At 46.0% G+C, this 21846-nt stretch overlaps 1 protein-coding gene across 1 annotated transcript in view; it reads right to left on the reverse strand.

Moving 5' to 3' along the window:
* Window positions 1-21846, reverse strand: part of DOCK5 (dedicator of cytokinesis 5) — a 1209967-nt gene that overhangs the window by 434078 nt on the left and 754043 nt on the right. The window contains exon 31 of the mRNA XM_069617597.1: window positions 10233-10333. Coding sequence (XP_069473698.1) covers window positions 10233-10333 — 101 coding nt within the window. The remainder of the gene's footprint in view (window positions 1-10232; window positions 10334-21846) is intronic.

Raw genomic sequence — 21846 nt, forward strand, 5'->3', positions numbered from 1 at the left:
CTCTTAGATCCATTTAAGTGTGTTAACACGGATCGTCGTCAGTTCAACAGGAGCTGCTACACTGGAGCACGTCCTACTCCATGGCTGGTTAGCCACGCCCCCCAGTGATGGAATACACATTCCGGCCGTTTGCCATGATAGAACTTACTGTGCGCAAATCAGGAGACAGAGAGTGACAGTGATTTTAGTGACACCCGACTGGAGGAATCAAGCTTGGTTCCCAGACCTACTAGAAATGTCTTATGACATTCCAATTCTACTGCCACACAGACAGGACATCGTGCTGGGCCCAACAGGAGAACATCACCCACTGGTTCAATCAGGGAACCTGAACCTGATAGCATGGGCGATTTCAAAAGATCCTGGGCCAAGCCGGGTCTTTCGGGAACAGCTCAAGAATTCATCAGAGAAACCTGGGCCCCGGGACCAGGAAGGCTTACAGAGTGGCATGGCTCAAATGGAGTAATTGGGAAGGGCATCCCGGACAAACAGATGTGATTCACGTGGTGAATATTATGGCCGGCCAAGCGGCACAAGCCAAGGCTTATAGAACAATTAATACTTGTAGATTAGCGATATCGGCCAGTCATGAATATGTAGAAGGGAAACGTGCTGGAACACCCCTTGATTTGCAGATTACTGGAGGTAGTTCGATGTATGAGACCACCAACTCTGAAATATTCCCGCCTCTGGCACGTGAGCGTGGTGTTGAGAATGTTCGAGTCCTTGCCAGACAACAAAAATCTATCCAGGAAAACGCTTTGGGTGAAACCGACTACGTTGTTGTGTTTAATTTCTTGTCAGAAAGTGTCGGAGGTCAGAGCTTTGGAGGTAGACAGAAAGTCCTTTCCTCCCACAGGGGTTATATTTTATATAGAAAGGAGGATGAAGATGGGTATTAGAACCGTAGAGTATGTGGCTTTGACGAAAAGACCCAAAGTGGGTCTGGTTAGATGCCTTAAGGCTTACAAGGTCATTGCAGAACAATGTCAGGCCCGTAGGAGAGTCTCAACTGCTAATAGCGGTGAAGAAGCCGTTTAAGGCTGTGGCCTCGGCCCCGTTAGCAAGATGGGTGAAATGGTGATGGGACAAGCAGGCATTGACATGGGTCCGTTCGGAGTTCACTCGAATAGAGGGGCCATGGCATCTACGGCCTTCAAACTAGGAGCACGCCTAGAGGATATTTTGAAGGCGGCAGACTGGTCAAATGAAACGACTTTTAAGAATGTTTATTTTAGACCAGTAGATCAGATAGCTTCGTTGGTGGCAAGTAAACTTTAAACAAGCATAATCAGAGCCTCCGAGTCTTGACATAGAATACAGATTTTCAACACATTTGTTATAGAAAGTCATGATTCTATTAAAGACTCAGAGCCGAAGGATTATTCCACCCATTCAGTCACAGGAAAATGGTATGAATGATAAGATATTTATCGATGTATTGTTGATGATACTAAACATGTCATGTATTATTATGATATGTGATTGCCCACCTGTTCAGGAAGAGTCGTTTCATTTATGTTATATATGTTTGACAGGGGCAGAGACTAAACCAGCGGCTTCGTGAAGAGTGAACAATGTGTTGGGAGGAGAGAAGACGTCAACCGGTTGGGGCGCAAGTTTTCGGTTGTCGATCAGCTGTAGAAAGAGGAGGAATTAAGGAAGTTGATGGGGTTTATGGTAGACTGTGGAACATGATTGGACTAGAGGGATCACTTCAAGGAATAAACCTATGAAGCACAAACTACAGATTCACTCATGTTATCTTGGTATATGTAGTTCATTGTCAGTTTGTTGTTCATTCAGTTTTATTGTTGGCTGCTCAAGAAGTGAAGAGTATAATCCTTCACTCCGGAGTCTTTAATAGAATCATGACTTTCTATAACAAATGTACTGAAAATCTGTATTAGACAAGCATCTGCCAAGCTGCAATGGACAGGGCCACTTCTACAATGATGCAAATCTAGGTGACAACTTAGGGCATCACTAGTAGCTTTTGGCCCTAAAAACATGAAACCTGGCTCCATTGTAAGGGGATGGATGTGCCAAAATGGCACCTTGATTTTGATTGGGCAGCATAAACAATTAATTATATGATATGGCATTTATAATGCGCCTATACACAAGTGTTTCAAGGCGCAACTAGGGAAGAGAGGGGAACAAAGGTAGGACGGACAGCGATCCTACTAGACCAGGTGTCCATCAGATCGCGCAAGTGCTTGGGAAGGGGACAGGGACAGTGCAGTACAGGGAATAAATAACAATAAGTGATGGCCAGCATGTGGCAAGTGCATGGGTAAGGGCAGACATTAGGTGTCAAGAGCTGGGAGGGGGACTGTAGGGATATAGAAACAGTCCCCAAGTGCAGGGGTTGGCAGGGGGGCAGTGCAGGTGTGACGCTGGCGGTGGAGGGGCCTGTGCCCGAGATCAGAGGGTGTCCAGGTAGCCAGTGCAGTTCCGGTTACAGCCACGAGGTCAGCAGAGGAGAGGAGGAGAAAAAGCAGAAGCAAATAGAAAGGTTTTGAGGTGCTTCCGGAACCAGAGATGGTTCTCTTCAAGTTTAAGGGAGGCAGGGAGGCTGTTCCAGAGGGAGGCACCAGCCGAAGAAAGAGATCTACCAACTTATTGTTTGGAGAAGCGACTGACCCTGAGGGAGTTGGAGGCGGATGAGCGAAGCGCTCGAGAAGAAAGATATTTAGGAAGAGAGAGTTGAAGGTATTGAGGCCCCAGGAGGCCTTGTGGACGATGCAGAGGGTTTTGAACTTAATCTTCGCAGCCACTGGGAGCAAGTGCAGAGATTTTCAGTCCTGGAGAGATATGATCCCTGGGCTTGAGGCCAAGGACAAGTCTCTCAGTCCTGTTCTGGATGAGTTGCAGAGGGCAGAGAACAGAAGCAGGCAAATTTAGAAAGAGGCTGTTGTAATAGTCCAGCCTGGAGAGAACCACAGCTCTGGAGACAATGAGCTTATGTGGGAAGGAGAGGAAAGATACCTCTGAGGAGGTGCAGCTGGTAGTGCGACGTCAGAGATGTGAGGAGAGAAGGAGAGTGTGGAGTTGAAGATGACTGAGGTTTTTAGCCTTGCAGGTGGGAGCAGGAAGAGGACCAAGAGAGGCCGGCCAGAGAGCTACAGGAAAGGAGGGAACGGGTGTGCTGATGAGGAGAATCCCAGTCTTACTGGCATTAAGGCAGAGGTAATTGGCGGCACACCATTCCTGGATAGCAGACAGACAGTCAGAGATGAGGGAAGGAGAGGAGGAGGCCGAGGGTAGCCTGAAAATGAGCTGGGTGTCATCCGCATAGCACTGAAAGTTGGGGCAGAGAGCGGTGATGTGGTGGGCAAGGAGTGTCAGGTATTGGTTGAACAGCAAGGGAGAGAGGTTAGGCCCCTGGGGGACACCACAGGTACACAAAAGATAGCGGAGAGGAAGGACCCAAGTTGGACATGGGAGGGTTGGTCGGACAGAGGAAAGAAGTCAGCCACGCCAGAGCCTGACCAGTGATACCCAGGTTGTCACGGAGACGGTTGAGCAGGATGGCATGGTTGACAGTGTCAAAGGCAGAAGAGAGATCAAGCAGGATGAGGACACGGGGTATTAGAGACAAGGTTGGAGAGCAGGTCTTCACGGATGTTCAGGAGAGCAGTTTCTGGGCTTCTGGCAGCTCTGAAACCAGACTGATGATCATGAAGACAACCAACAGATTCAGTGTGGAGATTTAGCTGGGAGATGGGCAGTTTCTCCAGGAGCTTGCCCAGGAAGGGAGTGATGGAGATTGGGCGATAGTTAGCCGGGTAGGAGGGGTCGGCAGATGTTTTTGTAAGAGGAGGGTGCACAAAGGAGTGCTTCAGGGGGGATGGGAAGACTCCAGTTGCGAAGGAGTGATCGCAGAAATCAGCCAGATTCACTTGGGGCTTTCAACCCAGCTGTTCTCGGCAGGTTGCGGGAAGCGAGCACTGCACCGGCAGAGCTCCAGCATGAAGTTAGTCTTGGTAATTTGCAGCATTAGGGCATCCTCAACGGATGTTGAGTTGGGCATCATCTACTGGTATTTTGAGATTTGTCCCCAGGTTAGACAAAGTAAAGACGCAAACTCCAAGGCTGTAAAGGATTATTGGGAGCCAAGTAAAAACCCAGTTTTCTATCAGGATGATGCATCCATTCCAACATTTGGTAATGACCCACTCGCTGGGGGTCACATATGCACACTTTCCATAGCTACGTCCTGGGCAAACATGCAAGATGTGGATTCCACTGTGGCATCCCAGACGCCATTCAAGCTAATTTGTTGAAGCACAATGTACCAGGATAATAATCAGGTATTCATACAGTGTTGCTTACAACCTACATGCAGCTCTCTAGTGCTGTAACTAACATCTACCGCAACAACTGAGGGGTACTAATTTTGTATACCACAGAAGAATGATATTCTGAATCCGCCTCGCCAGGATTTCTACATGCGCCTTGTAGACTGTACCCAGAAAGGTATATAAAAATACTCAAGCTTTCCAACTGCTATCTTACACGCTGTAAAATTTGAACCTACTTTCCCTGGATGTGGCTTTCAACTGCCAACTAAACATTAGATGGCTACCTCGAGGAATAAAGTCCTCTTGTGGTCACTTTGTGTGCCCTCTCCAGTTTTTGCTCGTCTTTCATGACGCCTTCACTTTTTCCCCCCAGTGCGTGTTCCAGACCCCAGGGGATGCACATTCTTTTTGTGGTCTTTTGTGGGCACAAATGTCCGCCAAATCTGTGGCTCCATCTAAGGTACTCCTAAGGATCCCCGGGTCAGTACCCTGTTGTGCGAGATGGAAGATGTACTTCATTAATGTGGCTGTAGGAGTAAGTACCCTTTTTGACTCTCGGGAAACCTTTTGTTCCTGGAGACTCCCAGGTATGTTTTTCTAAAGACCAACTGGTGTGGGACTTCATAAGACTTATCTATTGTTATTAGGGGCCCAACTCTTAATATAGGCCTATACTACACAAGTCGGTAGAGTGGCTGAGCAGCCAGTCTCATCTTAGGAGGAAGTAATGGGAGCTGTAGAGAAGCATACTGAAATCAGTAAACACATGGATCCAAGTAAACACACTTAGTTATATTATAACATATGTATTTATATATATACACACAAGGCACACAAGCAAATCCAAAATGCAGCAACAACATTGCATTCAATGTAAAATGGAATCAAGTTGTATAAGAAACAATAATGCAGGTGAGTAACTTTGTCTTTACTTTACATATTCAGCACACAGAGTGACGTCAATTAAGGTCATTATCAGCACTTATATGTCACCTTTACAAAACTGAGATGGGAGGGAAAGTTTCAGAGTTAGGCAGAACACACTTTAGCAACTGTTAACAGGTATACTCTCCCGGTCTGTTTCCTAGCAATAAGTGTTCACAATTAAAATCTTTGGAGGAACCAGCACTGCCAAAGCCAGTAGGATCAAGAAGATGAACCTTGGCGGAACTAGTACAGCCAAAGTCCAATGGACAGTTGCAGTTCTGATGAAGATCTTCAGAGGAAAAGTTAGATAACCAGTCAGTGGTTCTTGAAGAAACACAGGAGCTCAAGGGGAGCCTACCTGGTAGTACACAAGCTGCAAGGCCTGCACCGAGAAGTTGAGGTCAACTCTCAATTGAAGAAACAGACTTCTCAAGCCAGGAAGCACCAGAAATGGCATATGGTAAGTAAAACTCATGTCCCACAGTACCTGGAAAGTGAATAAGAAACTGTAGCTGGCTTCCTTCTAGGTGCAGCGTCGCAGACCCAGATTCCTGCTCCTTGGTCATGGTGACGAAAGGGGGGACCTTTGGCAGGCTTCTGCAGCGTCACTTGGGAGAAGAGGTTTGCAGCAATCGGTTCAGCTCACGCCAGCGGCTCTTTGTGGTTTTGGCGCCTTTTTCTTAGCGCCAAGAAGAAACAAATATTGCCAGTCGGATTCTCTTTGATTACTCAGTCCTGAACTCTGGTGAAGAATTCCTGCCCTGGAGGTCCACACGGATGCCTGTAAAGTTTGAGCAGGATTCAATATTCGGACGATAATGCACTCAATGGTCCAGGTACCCTGGGTATTGGGATTCTGCAGCTCAGGAATGTCACAGCAAGTTGAGGGATGGACAAAAATGAAGAAGGTCTTGAGGCTTAGTTGGTCCCACCAACCTAAGGGAGGAAGTCGTCATTGGCGGATCTTCCCTGTCGATGTGAAAAACGGGGTCAGCACAGCTGCAAGGCTTCCCTGGTACTTCTGAGGCCCTGGAAGGTGCTGCTGGCATCTCTGCTCGTCTTCTACTTCGGATTCCTTGTTACATTGGTAGACTCTCTTTAGTCTCAAAATCCTTGCCTTTTATGCAGGATCCCATCCATTCACAGTCATGGCGCTGTCTATCACCCGGGGGACAGCCACCGCCAGTTAGAACTGGATTCAGCCAGGCATACCAACAGACAAAGGACAGTGACGTTTCGGGCTCCTCCTCCCTCACTTCCTGCCATCCCAGACACACTGGATGCCTGGGCAGGCTTCAGGACTGAATCCCGACAGAGGCCAAACTCACAAAGGACTCAAATCTATTCTAAAGGATAGAGTAAAAGCCCAGAAGGATCGCACAAATGAAAAATGGTGAAAAAAGAAGACAGACCATTTTGAGAAAATGGTCACCCATGGGTGCTGTACTGCAGCTGAGAAATCCGCCTGCTAGTAACACGCACAAAAGGTAGTAAAACGTAACCACTGCCACCAGCCATTTAAGTTAGTCAGTGTAACAAAATGTTATATGAGATGTGGGATAAGGAGTTACTATGTAACCCCCGGTACCCCACATAAGGTGCTGTGTCCTGGACCCACAAAATAAAAGGTAAGATAAATGTTATCTTACTATTCTTGGGAACTGTTCTTCTCACAAGAAAATGTATTTAAACACGGAGAAGTCCAAGGGACCCCTCAGTGACACTGCACAGAGGGTGCTGTGTCTCAATAAGCAAAAAGCAGATGCCTATTGAGTTTACCAGTCTCTCCCAGCATACTTTATCAGCACTTGCCCTCAGGCACCCTTCCCCAGACTAGCCTGAATCTGGTCCACCTTGTCCATCGCACTCGTCTTCGCTTCCTCCTTTTCCTTGGCACTTGCCCTTGGCTCCTTGCTCATCCCCTTGGGCCCCAACTCCCACACTTATCCCCCTCCAACCCCTGCCCCCCACTTTCACCCCTCTGCACTTGTATCGCCTCTGTCTTCGCACTTGCACAGTAGGATTGTCACAAGGCCACTACAACCGCCTGTGTTTCTTTTTTCTTATGCCCCCCACCATTTTTTGTCTTGTGGGGCCTGTGTGATGGGTCAGAAATGTGAGGCAGCCAACTTTGTGAAGGTTTTTCAAAAGATGCAATTTTATTAAACTCAAAAAGCATTTGATAAACGCCTCTCTGTCCTTAACCTGATGAGGATTTCTCTGCCTAAACTAAAGGAAACACTCAAGGGATTCTGTCCCTCACACGAGTACCTACAATACATTCAATAAGGTAACATACGGAAATGAAGACACAAAGTCAACAATTAGATTCATGATTAGGTAGTTGTTTCCACTTGTAATCTGGGTGGATCTTCCTTCTCCAGATTCAATCAGGATTTCAACCGACAGTTCAAAAGAATAAGGAAATCTCGTCTTGCAAGTAAGTTCCAGTATAGTTCCAATAAGTCTTTCAATTGGACTTGACCAACAGTTCAATATGTTCAACAGGTCTTCTATCTCTCCACTGGTAGTAGAAAGTTTCACACAACTGGCTCAGAAAATAAATGTACTTCCACAGTTCATTAGTAGCAATAGAAATACTTCTGTAAGGATAACTCTGCAATAGTTCACAAAATACTTGCATCTGCAATAATTAACCATGAAACGTTGTGGCCTTGCCACTTCTTCTTTAATACTTTTAACCATGTCACAGTACTTAAAGGACTTCTGCTTGGTCCACTCTCCTGCCAGGCCTACACTACAAAATCCCTTGGTGCTGGTGTACTCCCCTGCCAGGAATAATAAAACTGAACACTATTAAAAGTAAGCAAAAGCAGGTCTACTTCACACAACTTATAAAGTCTTTTGAATCTTCACAATATTAGTTTTGACTACCTCTCTGGGGAAACCATGAGGCACATTGGTGCCGTTTGTTCGAAACTTGATTGCCACATGGAAAGCAGGTTATGCTCCTTTCCTTCTCTACACTTTTTGACAGAGGGCAGCCTTCCTGCCACTCTTGTTATTCCCCCCTTGCATTAACAATGGTATTCTTTTACTTCTGTTCTTCTTTGGCAATGCTTGTTTGGGTCACTACCCCTATTGCTTCTTTCTTCCTTTGACAATAGGGTGTATAAAAAAGGTACTTCTTAATCTGCCCCTCTTAGTTTTGACAATGTTGGTTCTTTATAATAGGATATGTCTTTGCACTCTTGTCTTTGGCAACGGTTGTCTATGTGTTTTTAGAAATCTTGCCCCCTTGTAATGTTGGTAATTATTCTGACCTTTAAAACCACCATGACATTATACTGGTCTGCTTACCAAGTTCTTATCATGGCACTTTATCCATTACGTGTCAGCTTGGCATGCAAAATAATTATCTTTCTGTTTCACATCAGTTCGAAATACATAATGTTTGCGTTTTTGCCGCTTTTCTCTTTTTCATTAGTTCGATATTTAAAATTCCTGGGTCGTGTCAGCTGGTGGTTACGGAGCGCTCCGGAGTCGCAATACACAAGTAAACTGACTGGGTTTGGCGTATCTGTCCATTCGCTGCCTTCAGGTTGTCTGCTTCAGCTCCGGGCGGCGTGGAAAACTGCTTCGCTTGGTTTCCCTTCACCTGCGCTAATCAACATAGGAGCGTTCCATGCTCCAAAGGCTCTCTGGTACTCGCCTGCCACCAGAGCCTGTCAGCTTTGGGGGGAAAGCTTCTCACCTTCACGCTTCCTTCCACGCTACCTCTGCAACCATGATATTCAGGGAGAAGCTTTTACAAATAACACTTCCCGCTGCACAATCTCTGCAAATCAGGTCTATAAAAGTAAAATACATTCTCAGTATCCGTACTGCGAACAACGGCGGTTCCGGCGTCTTCACTCTCCTTCACCTGCAACTGCAATGTGGAGTCACTGCAACCACTCCACCTCCCACTGCTACTCTTCTCTATGGCCTGCACCTGAGGGGGCCTGTTATGCCTCCCAGTCTTCCTCAGGTGTTGGTCATTAACCCCATTAACCTGCAATCGAGGGCCTCCGCATCCCTCTTCTTCGTCTCAGTACTTCAGGCATTGTGGGACTTAAAGTCTCCAATGTTATATTCACTATTACTGGGAATATGTTTATAAAATTCCTCTTTAATCTTAATTACCTTTTCTAAAGGATGGTTAAAATGATCTAATGGAGGGTTTTGCTTTAAAGGATTTTTAGAGTTTTCAGAATCTAAGCTGTCAATATTTAAAGATTCACTTTTAACCTTCTTCTGTTGGTCATAGTAGTTCTCACCCCTACAATCGTGCTCATCTTTGGAAATAAGATTCTTACTCCCAATACAGGATTGGTCAGAGTTTTCTGAGGCTAGGCTAAGAAAGGGGGTAGAAAATGGGCAACATTGTCAAAAGCGAACACATGTACTAAACACAATCAGTCATGCTAGAAACAGTGTCATGAGACGCTTCACAAGTTTGTTGGATGTTATGGTGGTTCTGCACTCCATAATGCTGGTCTGAGCACTTCCACTACATGCGAGTGAGTGTGCACATGAACGCCTACTACCTATGGCATACTCGGCCACACAAGACAATCAAGTAGCTGTGTCTCCTCTAACCCCACCTTAATGATAAATGCTTTATACTTTAGAAAAACAACTTATTTGTTTTCCAATGCTTCAAACTGGAGCAGATTACGGACTGAAAGGGTGATACCAAATACTTGCATACATCAGATACATCAAATATAAGCAATGAGGCAAAACAAGGATACCATCAGCTTGAAGGCATTTACAAAAGAAGGTAGAAATGTGAAGGTGCTGTAGGATATCTAGAAGATCACATGGGCGTGGAACAATTCCTAATGGGTAACCATGACAGCAGCCAGGTGAACTGTAAAACCTAAAGTCCTTATGCAGAGTAAGATTATCCCTCCATTAGGCACCAACTCCTCCATTTCCAACCCCCTCGAATTGCTCTCATAATGCCCAGAGGAACTTGCAGCACAAACTTACTTCTTGACGATCTTGTTGCGTTTTTCCTGCGAGAAGTTTTCCAGCTGAAGGGATTCATGGGTTAGGAAGCCAACTCCTAAATGGAAGAAATTGTTCCACAGCTGTAATAGAGAGAACACCACGAGTGCACATTAACATGATTAGTGATCAGAAAAGAGTGGGAGTCACTTATAAGTAGCAGCATGATATTGCAGGGAAAAACACCAATGTTGCATCAAACATCAGTAGAGGCGATGGAGCTGGGACATAAGCACGCAATAGTTTATCATTTGTATCTATAGCTAGCTATTTCTGTTCACAGATAACTGCTTTGGAATGTGCTTTAGTGAAGTTAACAACTAGGATTTATGAAAATAACTTAAGACAACTAATTGCACTCATTTTTTTATTTATGTAAATTACAGCAAAAACAATGCAAGTTTGCGGAGAAAAATGCATACCCATTTTTTACCATTGATTGACAGAGCGGAGGACCAGCGTTTTAACAATAGGGGAGAGGATGTGCATATGATCTACAAACACTTGAGGGCAAACCTAATAATCACTTATGGGGGTTTGAGGCACTATAGTGCAACAACATAATAAACAAGGAGTAGAACTCCAACAACTTTGATTGTAAATGCAGGGGGTGGTAGAAAAACAGGGACGAAGACAGTAGAGCATGTTATAGGAATGGCATAGTGGAGGAAGTGCTACATTTAGGAGGATGGAGGTAGGGGGTAAGGAGAACAGGGAGATGAGGTGTCGTATAATGCTGTAAAAATGTTTCTTGAGAAAGGTGGAGAGAGTCAGAGTAGTGCGGTGAGGAAGATCATTCCATAGTAAGCAAGCGAGGAGAGGGAGAGAGCGTAAATTAGAGGGAGCTCAGGGGGCATGAGAGGTGGCAAGGATGGGAGGATAATCGCAGGGAGCAAGCTGCTGTACCTGGTCTTTCGGTCTGCATGGGATGCTGCAAGCCTGATCTTCTTTCCATTTCTTGTTGCAAGATGATTTGAAACTCGTGGGAGAGCTCTCTGTGTAGGTCTCTGCCCCCTTCTCTTATTACACTATGGTGGGACGTCCCCCAGCATAGCGTTAGAAGTCCTTCCTTTGTTTTTGAGTCATGATCATTACTCTTCCACTGTTTTTCTTTGTCTCTGTATGATTAAAGTTTTCCTTTACAGGTGCCATCATAGTATTTCAGAATCGTACCAGTACTGTGACCACATAAGGTTGCCTGGTACAAAAATGGCGCATTTGCGCATAAACAAATGATGACCCCCATTACTGCGACTAAGGGAAGCAGGGGTTGCAGGGGTGTCCCCCGCTCCTCTTAGTCATGGCAATGGGGTTTGGGGGTTGCAGCGGTGTCCGCTGCTTCCGTTAATTTGAGAGCGAGGGACACGAAAGTGTATAGGAAAAGAAAAAAGACCCTGCAGCGCCTGCGTCAACCCACATAAGTGGGTGGGAACTGACACGGCAGGGATCTAGGGAAGTTGGCGGCACACTTCCGTGTGTGCATCCGTTAAGTAATTGGCCAGGTAGGGGGTGAAGGTGTAGGGGAATGCGGGCCACAGTGGTCTATCTGATCACTGCGCTGTAATGGTCATCGAAATTTCCATCGGCGGAATTACGGGCAGCGCAGTGATCACATAGATTCTAGTATTTTGGATGACAATAACACATTCTGAGGGATTCTTCTTCCCTTTGTTCACCAGATGTTCTGGAAGGAGGTTTAGTGGGATGTGGCTTAGAGAGAATTCTTCTACAGAAGTGGAGTTCTTGTCCCCATGGATGAAGTCTCTCCTGGTGAGGTATCGCTTGCTTCTACCCCTGGTGACTGTGTATTGCGGAGCGGGCTCCCCTCCTTAACCTCACAGGGAAAGGCTCCCCTTGGGGAGCAGTGACAGAATCCCGCATTTTGTCCCAAGAGATAAAGCTATTCCAAGACACCTGGAAGTGTCTGGGGGAAGAGATATGAAGCAAATCAATCGAGAGCCTTGTCCCGAATACCTTTGCAAGATAGTGTTGAGGCAAGGTCAGATTGGTTGATGGTATCAAAGGCAGCAGAGAGGTTGAGAAGAATAAGAATAGATGAATAGTTAGCATGACTAGCGGAAGAGATGTAGTTGCTGACATTGAAGAGTGCTGACTCAGTAGAGTTTAGAGGTTGGAAGTCGGATTGAAGAAGATCCTGGAGAGTGTGTGTCAAGGAACAGTTAGGATCTAGTCCAGGGTAAGGATGACAGTAGCCAACTTGTAGGATGATGGAAAAGTGGTACTGTCAACAGAGGAGTTGAAGAGGGAAGTAAGATATGGAGCAACACCAAGAGCTACAAGTTCCATTATGTGCAGGGATAGAGGGCCGATGGGGGCACATGAAGTGTCTCATCTGAGGTAGTGGGGGCAAAGGAAGACATTGTCGCAGGAGAGGAGGATGAAGAAAAAAATGAGTAGGTGGGGGGGTGAGTAACCAGAAGGCATCTCACCCACTAGTCCTTGGGGATCTGTCATCCAGGTGGCTAGGACACAGCAATTGCTTCTGGATCCAGCTCCTGGGGGTGCGTATCACCTGGGTGAGGGGTCTTCGAGGAGTGAGACACCAGATGGTGAGATGCGGTACCCCCTTCCCTGTAACACCTTTAGCCCATCATACCAGGTAGGATACTTAGGAACTCTACACCCCCCATTACAACTCCAACACTTTCCCACGGACAGCCCACTATGGGAGAAAACAGACTAACAACCGAGCCATATACATGGTCAGGTGAGGTCAGGCAATTAATTGCCTGACCATCAAACACACCTGACTTCCATTAAGCTTCCCCACATGGATAAAAGGTGGAGCACGAGAGCACACTCGGAGCGAGGCAAAGCACATGACAAAACAGCAGTTTCAAGACGGCAGCTGAACGAGAGAAGAAAGACAGCAAAACAGAAGGGGATCACAAGGAGGGAAGTTCCCTTGAACTTTTCGACAAACAAACGTTACTTTCTAGAAACCTTGAGAATAGAAAGCGCAAGACCAGGAAACTGGGCTGAAGACTCCTGCATTGTGTGTCGGAGATACCCAGGGCCCTGCTAAGTCAGTATTCAAGGCGGAGAGAAGCACTAGCTGCCTTGGTACCGTCCTTGGCTCCAAGAACAAAGCCATGTCAGTGAAATCAACACAGCCGGTGAGTTGGGAAGACTGATACAAGACCGGTTTGTGTTGAAGCCAAGGTTGCAAGCAGCAACACTGTATGGCAAGCGATGGACCGATCATTGTTAAAACGTGTGTGAGAAGAGACGAAGTAAAGTTGAAATGCTGATGAGTGATTGAACTTTAAAAGCAAGATACAATACCTTTGATAGAGTGGTCTGGCAGTAATTGGGTGCTCAATCGAAGGCCTCTGTAAAGCATTCAGTTTAGAAGTGGCAAAAGTGAGAAAAAGGTTATATTGAGAAGGGAACAAGTATTTGTGAATCAAAGTGGTCCTGCGACGGGTCAAGCAAAATCCTGTGCACAATTGAAATTCTTCAATTTTGATGAAGTAGAGGAAGTTTTCAAAGTCGATAAATTTGGTCTGAGCCCAGCAGAGGGAGACCAATTGAAGGTTTTGTGTTAAAGTGGGTCTGAGCCCGGCAGAGGGGAACCAGGGGTGAACAGTAAATCACCAGATAAGTTGTATATGTGAAATCCTAAGACGAAAGGAACTTTAATGTTTGTTGTGTTGCTGTTACGCTCACCTGGTTTCCACAGGGACGTCACCCAGCCGGGTTAATCGCTGGTATGCTTCTCAGCTTTGCCCTGATGTGGTCTGCGGGGAAGGTTCTGCCTGAAAATACAGGAGGACTGTGTTCAAGATTGACCGACTGGGGTAAGTATCCTCCCTCCACCTCCGTATGTTTTCAGTCCCTCTGGCGCACTCTCCTCACCTTGTGGTAGAATTAGGCGTGCTCTCCATCCTGCCTTCTTTGCAGGGGCGCGTCGTCTTTCATAGGCTAGTGTGGTCCAGTTACTTCACCGACGCCGGCCTGTTTGATATTGTTCAGGTAGGTCTTATTACTGTTCTTTAGTTTTGTTTCTATCCTGCATGCCTTTCTTTGTTTAAAATGTCTCTTTTTTCTCCCTTAGGTATGCAGAGCTTCAGTGCAGCGAACTGGCTTGGTTGAGCCCCGCTGGTAAATGATGGCGCATTAAGAGCACTATGATGCGGTAAGTAGGCGCTATGCGCAGCACTGCAAAGTCTTGCCTTTGCTAACCTGTGTTTTCCTTCGTTGTTGGTCGCAGTGTTCTTCAGCGCGAGTGGAATGTCCGGAGTGGTGCCAACCGAGAGGCGACCAGCCAGGTAAGCCTTTTGAGCAGTTTGTAATTTGTAAATGTATCTACAGCTTTCTTTAATGTTGCCTCCATCTTCCTCTTTCAGGTCGTTGTGTCCGGGAGGCATGCAGATTCGAGGAAGCTGTTCTCAGTAGCTGCGAGTGTTTAAAGATGAAGACTGCAAATAAGATGCTGCTGCTAATGATGTTCCTTTTGTCTCCTTGCAGGTTCTGCTTCTACGAGGTTCGAGGGAATAGCTGGACACGGTGAGCGTCACGTTTCAAGCTGCAAAGTAACATGAAGCATGTTCTGCAGTCAGGGTGTGGTTTATATAACCCAGGTAAAGTAGTACCAGGGAAAGTAGTTCCAGGCCTGCCACACCCAAAACACTAGTCCGCATAGCTTGGTTCTTAGGGAACCAAGCTATGTGGATACCTCCATGTTGGCTGACAATACAATAAAGTAGTTCCCAAGCACATTGTTGTTCATGGTGTATGAGCCTGGCGCCATAGGCGCCAGGACTGGCCCCATGAGGGCTTTTGAAGAGGATGCCAGGCTCTAGAGGCCCGAGTCCTGACTCCACCTGCCCAATGGGTTTGCCAGAGGGGGTTTTGGGCGAGGGTCATGACAGTTGCATCAGGCCCTCTTGAATAAGAGACTTTGAATGGCAAAGAGACTGACACAGAAGGCCCGGATGTTGAGGTTTTGAACTACATGCTCATGTTAGAGAAGCCAGAGTGTGCTAAGCTCCACTGTGTCACCCTGTCCCGTGCTGAAAACGTGGGGAAGGTAAGCCAATGGCTTGAATATCCTGACATTACATTTCTTTACCACTTCTCTTTTGCACAACATTGTTTCTCGCACCATTTGTATTTAGAAGGATTGACAATTGGTTTATTAGTATAGACCCTTTTATTTATTTTGACAGACTCGACTAGGACTGTATTATTTGATGGTCATAGCTTGCTCGCATCTTTAGATTTATGATCAGATATGCGTTTTTCAAACCCAATTGAAGTTCAATAAACACCCTTGAACTGTGATCACTTGTGTCCGTCTTACTGATTGATACCATGCTTCATTACAGGGGGTAGAAGATAATCTGCAATGGTATTTTGAATGTTGGAAATTTTAGAGGCAGGAGGGTTTAGGAGGTGAGATAATTGAGTGGAGAGATTTTCAGAGCCACATAGGTTGAGATGATTGAGACGAAATGTGAGGCAGAGCCAAGAGCAGAGGAGTAGTTTTAAAAAACAGTCAGGTAGCGTTAGAAATCCAAGGAGTGTCTAGTTATTTGCCAAGTGCAAAGGTTTTTCTGGTAGCTGTAATCCAAAGCCATGGAGGGGAGGGTTTATGAGTGAATGTAGCAAGAGGAGAAGGGAGCATTAAGAGCAGCATTAAAGTTAGTGAAGGCTTCATCAGTGGATGGAACAGTGAATTTTGCATTGGAGAAGAGAGTGGTGTAGGTCAGAGATGTAGATGGAGAAATTGGAGGAGGGAAATTTGCGCTTGGAAATGGAAGAGGTAGATGAAGAGGGGTGGAAGTAGTAGTGGAGATTGAGGCAAAGATGATGGAATAATCAGAGGGAGAAACAGCAGTAGAGATATTGGAGGCAGAGAGTTGAGAATACGTTTGAGGGACTTAAAATTTTAATGGGTGGGCAATGAGTGGAAAGAAGGTGATAAAAGGGAGGAAGGGAGTCATTTGGTTGGGAGAGGTGGTCAATAAATTGACCAGCGGGACAAGGTGGCTGATAGGGAGACATAATATGAATGCCAGGGGGGTAGTTATTGTGGAGGGAAGCATTGGGGGAGACGAGAAATGTCCTACACCACTACCCCTGCCAGTTGGGTGGGCAGAGTGGTAAATGGTGTGGTCAAGGCATAGGCAAGGTTGTAAAAGGCAGCAAGGGCTGCAGGGTTTGAGGGAGAAATTCAAGTTTCTGTAAAGGTAAGGAGGTCGAATGGGAAAGAAGGAAGTCTGAGGTAATGGAAGTCTTGTTACAAACAGAATGTGCATTCCAAATACCAATATAAAGAGAGTGGGATGTAGAAGTATAGTGATGTTGAGTCTGAAGTAGAGGCATGCTGGGGGTAGATGTGAGAAGAGGAAGAGTGATGAAAGTTAGGGTTGGAGGTTTTGTGGATAGAAAGAGTAGGTGAGTGAGAAGAGGGGAGATGTCGAGGAAAAGAGTGCTAGGGATGGGAAGAGAGTTGAAATGGTTTTGGAGAGTGCAGAAAGAAATGGAAGAGAAACAGGCAGTAAGAGCAGTGCATGGCGAGAGCCAGGCTGAGCAATTATGTAGTTTGTATTTACAAGCAAGTAGCAGGACACAGTAAAGCAATAGTTCACAGGCGAAGAGGCAAAGAGGCTGGAGGAAAGGCTGGAGGTTGGTCCTTAGTTGTTTGCCCTTAAACTGGGTCACCCAGGGCTGGGTCACCCCAAAACAAGAATTCAAGTGGCTGTTTTGATGTCAGAGGTCCCCTGAGCAGCCCATACATCGACCCTGCATGCTTCTTGTAGGTCCCCTGACCTCAGCAGGCAGCCTCACGCAGAAGGAATGAGTGCCTCTAGTGGTGGTGTGATGAGCTCTGTGTTGCTCTCAGCCCAGTTGAAGCCCTGTCATGTATGCCTATATCTTACACCCCTATCATATCTCTTACATGGAATCTAAGGATGCAAGCTCTTTTGGCATCTCAGGATAAATATTATTTTTGGAACTGTGTATGTAACATTTCCTGGGGTCCAAGGATTTAAGCTTTCTCTGAATCTGAAGATGGAACTAGTCAACAAAGGAGGGAACATTTAATTGGATCCAATAGTGGAACATACCTCTGGATTAAGGAATGGAGCCTCACATGTAAGGCTCATTCTTACAGTAGGATCCTGTGATACAGCCTTTTATTAGATTGAACAATGCAACCAATTATTATTGGAAAAAAGTAAGCAGCCTTTCATTTATCCAATTTATTGGCTGTGTTCGGGAGGTTTTTCTGAATTCCTCTGGTCAGGGGTTCAATAAGACAATGGCGGGTTGCCGCCGGACCTATAATGAATTAGTGGCGCCTGACTTCCCGGTGCCTCTGGGCTATTCCAAGTCCATGGGCTGGGAAGTCAGGCGCCAGCAATTTCGTTAATCCCCATTCTCAGAGTCACATTGTTAATGGTGCTTCCATGAAGGCTTTGCCTGCCGTGACCGCTGTGCCCGGTAGGGTCAGACCTTTCGGGCACAGTGTAGTTTGCTGGGCCGGAAACAAAGGTGCTGGTAAGCTTTCCGGTACCATTGTCTCCGGACCGGCAAACTTAGAATGAGGCCCAATGTTAAGAAAGAGTTTTCTTTAGGCAGATTTCCCTGTTACTTGAATAAAACCGTTGGCATATCTACTGACTATTTGAGACACTAATTGGATTTTTTTTGTATTTTTCAAACCTCACTCTCTGTCCTAACGCACTTCATTTTAGGGACACTAGCTAGTCCTTAAGGCTACAAGGGAAGGGTGACACTGCCCCCCCCTCCTATAAGTCCAATGCAGCACTAGTACCTCCTTTAAGGAGAGTAGTGTGTCTAAACCTTGTTTTCTCATTAATTTCAGACTAGGGTTATTTTGCACAGACAGGCACCTGACTGTGCTAACTGAATTTTTAAATTTTTGGGTTTACTCCTGTGCACCTTTTATTTTATAAAGCACTAGCAAAAAGTACTCGTTCTCCAAACGGGTTCTGTGGACGGACATGACAACACTCATCAACAGTTGAAAATCAATGATCCTGTAGGTCGCTGTTCCGATTCGATTCGCCTATCGTTTGATGTGCCTTTCACTCTGAAGTAAACTGCACTGAGAATGGGTGTGTGGCTGGCTGACATACCCCATAAGGTCCTGTGACAAAACAGAAGGTGACTCACCTGCTAGTCTTCAGGGATCTCTCGCTCAGGTGGCCTGGGCACGGTCATCGCCCTTGGATCCAGACCCTGGGGGTGGACCAGTGTGGGAGGTTCACCTAGGTGAAGGGTCTTCGGGAAGTGGGACACCGGATGGCGAGACGCGTTATCCCTCCCCCTGTAACACCTTTGCTCCATCCTACCAGGTAGGATGCGTAGGAACTCTATCCACGTCCCTTCACAAACACTTCCATACGGGCAGCCTGCTCTGGGAGAAAACAGACTCACACCTGAGCAGTATACCTGACATGTCCAGCTCCTATGGTCAGGCGAAGTCAGGCAATTACTGACAATCACTCACTTCCATTGAACTTACCCGCATGGATAAAAGGCGGAGCACGAGAGCACACTCTGAGCGAGGCCAAGCACACAAAGGAGTAGCAGTTTTGAGAAGGTAGCTGAACAAGGGGAGAAAGACAGCAAACCAAGTAGGGTTTGCAAGGAGGGAAATACACTTGAATCTTTCGGACAGGAGACCGTTACTTTCAAAACACTTGTAAATCACAAAACGTAAGGCCAGGCTAAAGTATAGCGCATTCTGTGTTGGAGATACCAGAGGCCGTCCTGCATAGCTGACCAAGTCAGAGAGGAGCAGTAGCCGCCATGGTATCGTCCTTGGCTCCAAGAGCAAAGTCACAACAAGAGATCAACACAGCCAGTGAGTTGGGGAGAACGATACAAGCCCGGTCTGTGTGGAAGTCAAGGTTGCAAGCAGCAACATTGTATAATGAGCGCAGGAACAAACATTGTTAAACATGTGAGATGAAAGACACAAGTGAAGCTGAATTGCTGATGAATGTTTGAACTTTTAGAAGCAAAGATAAGATATCAATTGTCCAGAGCCGCGTGGGTCCGCAATCAAAGTTCTCTTTAAAGGTATCCAGCCAAGAGGTGGTAGAAACAAAAAGAATATTGTATGAAGTGTTCCTATGACGTTTAAGCCAAACCCATCGTACATTCGAAAGTCTCTGATTTTTGATATCAAGAGGAAAACGTAGAAAGTGAGATTGCATGGTCCGAGCCTGAATGAGGGAGACCAAACATGGATAATGTGCTAAAAGGATCCGAGCACAAACGAGGGCGATCCATGTTCTGAGCCCAAATGAGGGCGATCCATGGTCCGAGCCCAAATGAGGGCGATCCATGGTCCGAGCCCAAATGAGGGCGATCCATGGTCCGATCCCAATTGAGGGCGATCCATGGTCCGAGCCCAAATGAGGGCGATCCATGGTCCGAGCCCAAATGAGGGCGATCCATGGTCCGAGCCCAAATGAGGGCGACCCATGGTCCGAGCCCAAATGAGGGAGACCCATGGTCCGAGCCCAAATGAGGGAGACCCATGGTCCGAGCCCAAATGAGGGAGACCCATGGTCTGAGCCCAAATGAGGGAGACCCATGGTCCGAGCCCGAACAAGGGAGACCAGATGTGAGCATTGTGGTAAAAAGGGGTCCAAACCTGAAGGAGAGAGACCCATGATGAATATTTAAAACAAGAACTTGTACATGTGAAAGGTTCTTAATTATTGCGACAGACCCTCTGCAGTAAGAGACTGTTATTGGAAAAGAAGCTTTGGCAAAAGGCCCTGATACCTTTGCTTTGAACTGAATCCTCGTGGCAGAGAAGCCAGAGTGGGTGTGAAGCTTGAGTATGCTGCCTTGCCCCATGCTGAACACGTGGGGAAGGAAAGCCAACTGCTAAACCAGCCTGACATATGGTTTCTTGAACACTTTTCTTTTTTGCATACACAATTGTCCCACACCCTTTTGTATTTAGAAGTAAGAATTGGCAATATGTTTATTAGTATAGGCCCTTTTATTTTGACAGACTCGACTAGGACTGTGTTATTATTTGATGGTCGTAGTTTGCTCCCATCTTTAGATTTGGATAGGCGTTCAACCAACACATTGAAGTTCAATAAACACCCTTGAACTGTGATCACCTGTGTCTGTCTTCACTGTTTGATACCATGCCTTCCTTAAAGTCCTAACAGGGATCTATATAAATGTGGTGCAGATTGGTGAAACGGTGTGGAATTATATAAGGAACAACGCTTCGCCTGCCACAAACCAACACACTTTTATAAATATAGATAGATGGATAATAGCCACAGTGCTCAAAATCACAGGCCATGTGTTTTATGCCCTGATTTTGTGCTTCACTGTACTTTTGCCATATTCCTCTCATGCATGGGTAGGATGTGGCCATATATGGGCATCTTCACCATGGGTTCCGGCCAGAGTGCTGTAAGTAGACTTGTATGTGCATGGAACCTCTTTAGGTGAGGTATGGAGCTCCAGATATGCCGAATACAGACCCTGCGGAAAGACATGGTTGTAGTTGAGCTGGCTGTCCATTATTAGACAACCACCTGGGATTTGAATGTTGCAGGTCCCCCGATAGGTAGGCAGGGTTCCCCTCGGGCCAAGATCTCATATATGGAGACAATCTGGATACAACCACTGGAACCAAGGCTCCAAAGCACTAGTGACCAAAGGAGGAATGCCGGAATACTGCTGTTGGGACCACTAACTGCCAAGCAATGTAGTTCAAGGTAAAGCTCTGCTCGTCTATCTACAGTCCTGCGCTCTGGTGAGCGGAACTAGTTCAGAATCCCCCCCCATCATCAAGGTTATCTTTACTTTACTTCATAGATTTATACTGTGCACCTAGAGACCCGCAGGCTTATGGGCACAAGATGGACAACACAACCTAGGATGATCCGGAGAGAGGAGCAGTGGATCGTAACCAAATTAGTGTAAAGTATCTGAAGAGCAAAGTCTTCAGTTTCTTTTTGAAAATGTCCGTCACTTTCACTTCTCCAAGATCAGGTGGAATTGCATTCCATGCTTTGGGGGCTGCCGCAAAGAAGGCACACTTAGTAACTTGTGAGAATGTACATCTAGGCTCCTTCAACCGATGAGTATTATTTGATCTAAGAGTTCTGGCATTCACTTTATTAGACAATGCCTCACTCAGATATGCAGCACTTGTGTCAACTAGGCATTTATGCGAAATAACCAGGAGACGGAACTCGATCCTAGCCTCAATTGGCAATCAATGTAGTTCATGTCTTGCTTTGGTTATATGGTCTCCCCGTCCAAGTCCATAAATTACCCTTGCAGCACTATTTTGTATCACCTGCAGTCTGGCACACTCTGCCTTCTTGATACCAATTAACATGCTGCTACAATAGTTAATCTTACACCCTATAATATCTCTTGCTATTGTCTCACAGTTTAACTTAGAGATGTAGGGACACATTTGTGCTAACAGCTTGATATAAAATACAGATGTAGAGACCAAGCTGTTCATGTTTAGATTTTGATTCACTGAATACCCAACGTTTTGACTTTCTTTTTAGTTTCTATGTCGCATCCCGCTACCTAAAAA

Source organism: Ambystoma mexicanum, chromosome 10 (genome assembly GCF_040938575.1).
Source record: "Ambystoma mexicanum isolate Mex_15411 chromosome 10, UKY_AmexF1_1, whole genome shotgun sequence".
Lineage (NCBI taxonomy): Eukaryota > Metazoa > Chordata > Amphibia > Caudata > Ambystomatidae > Ambystoma > Ambystoma mexicanum.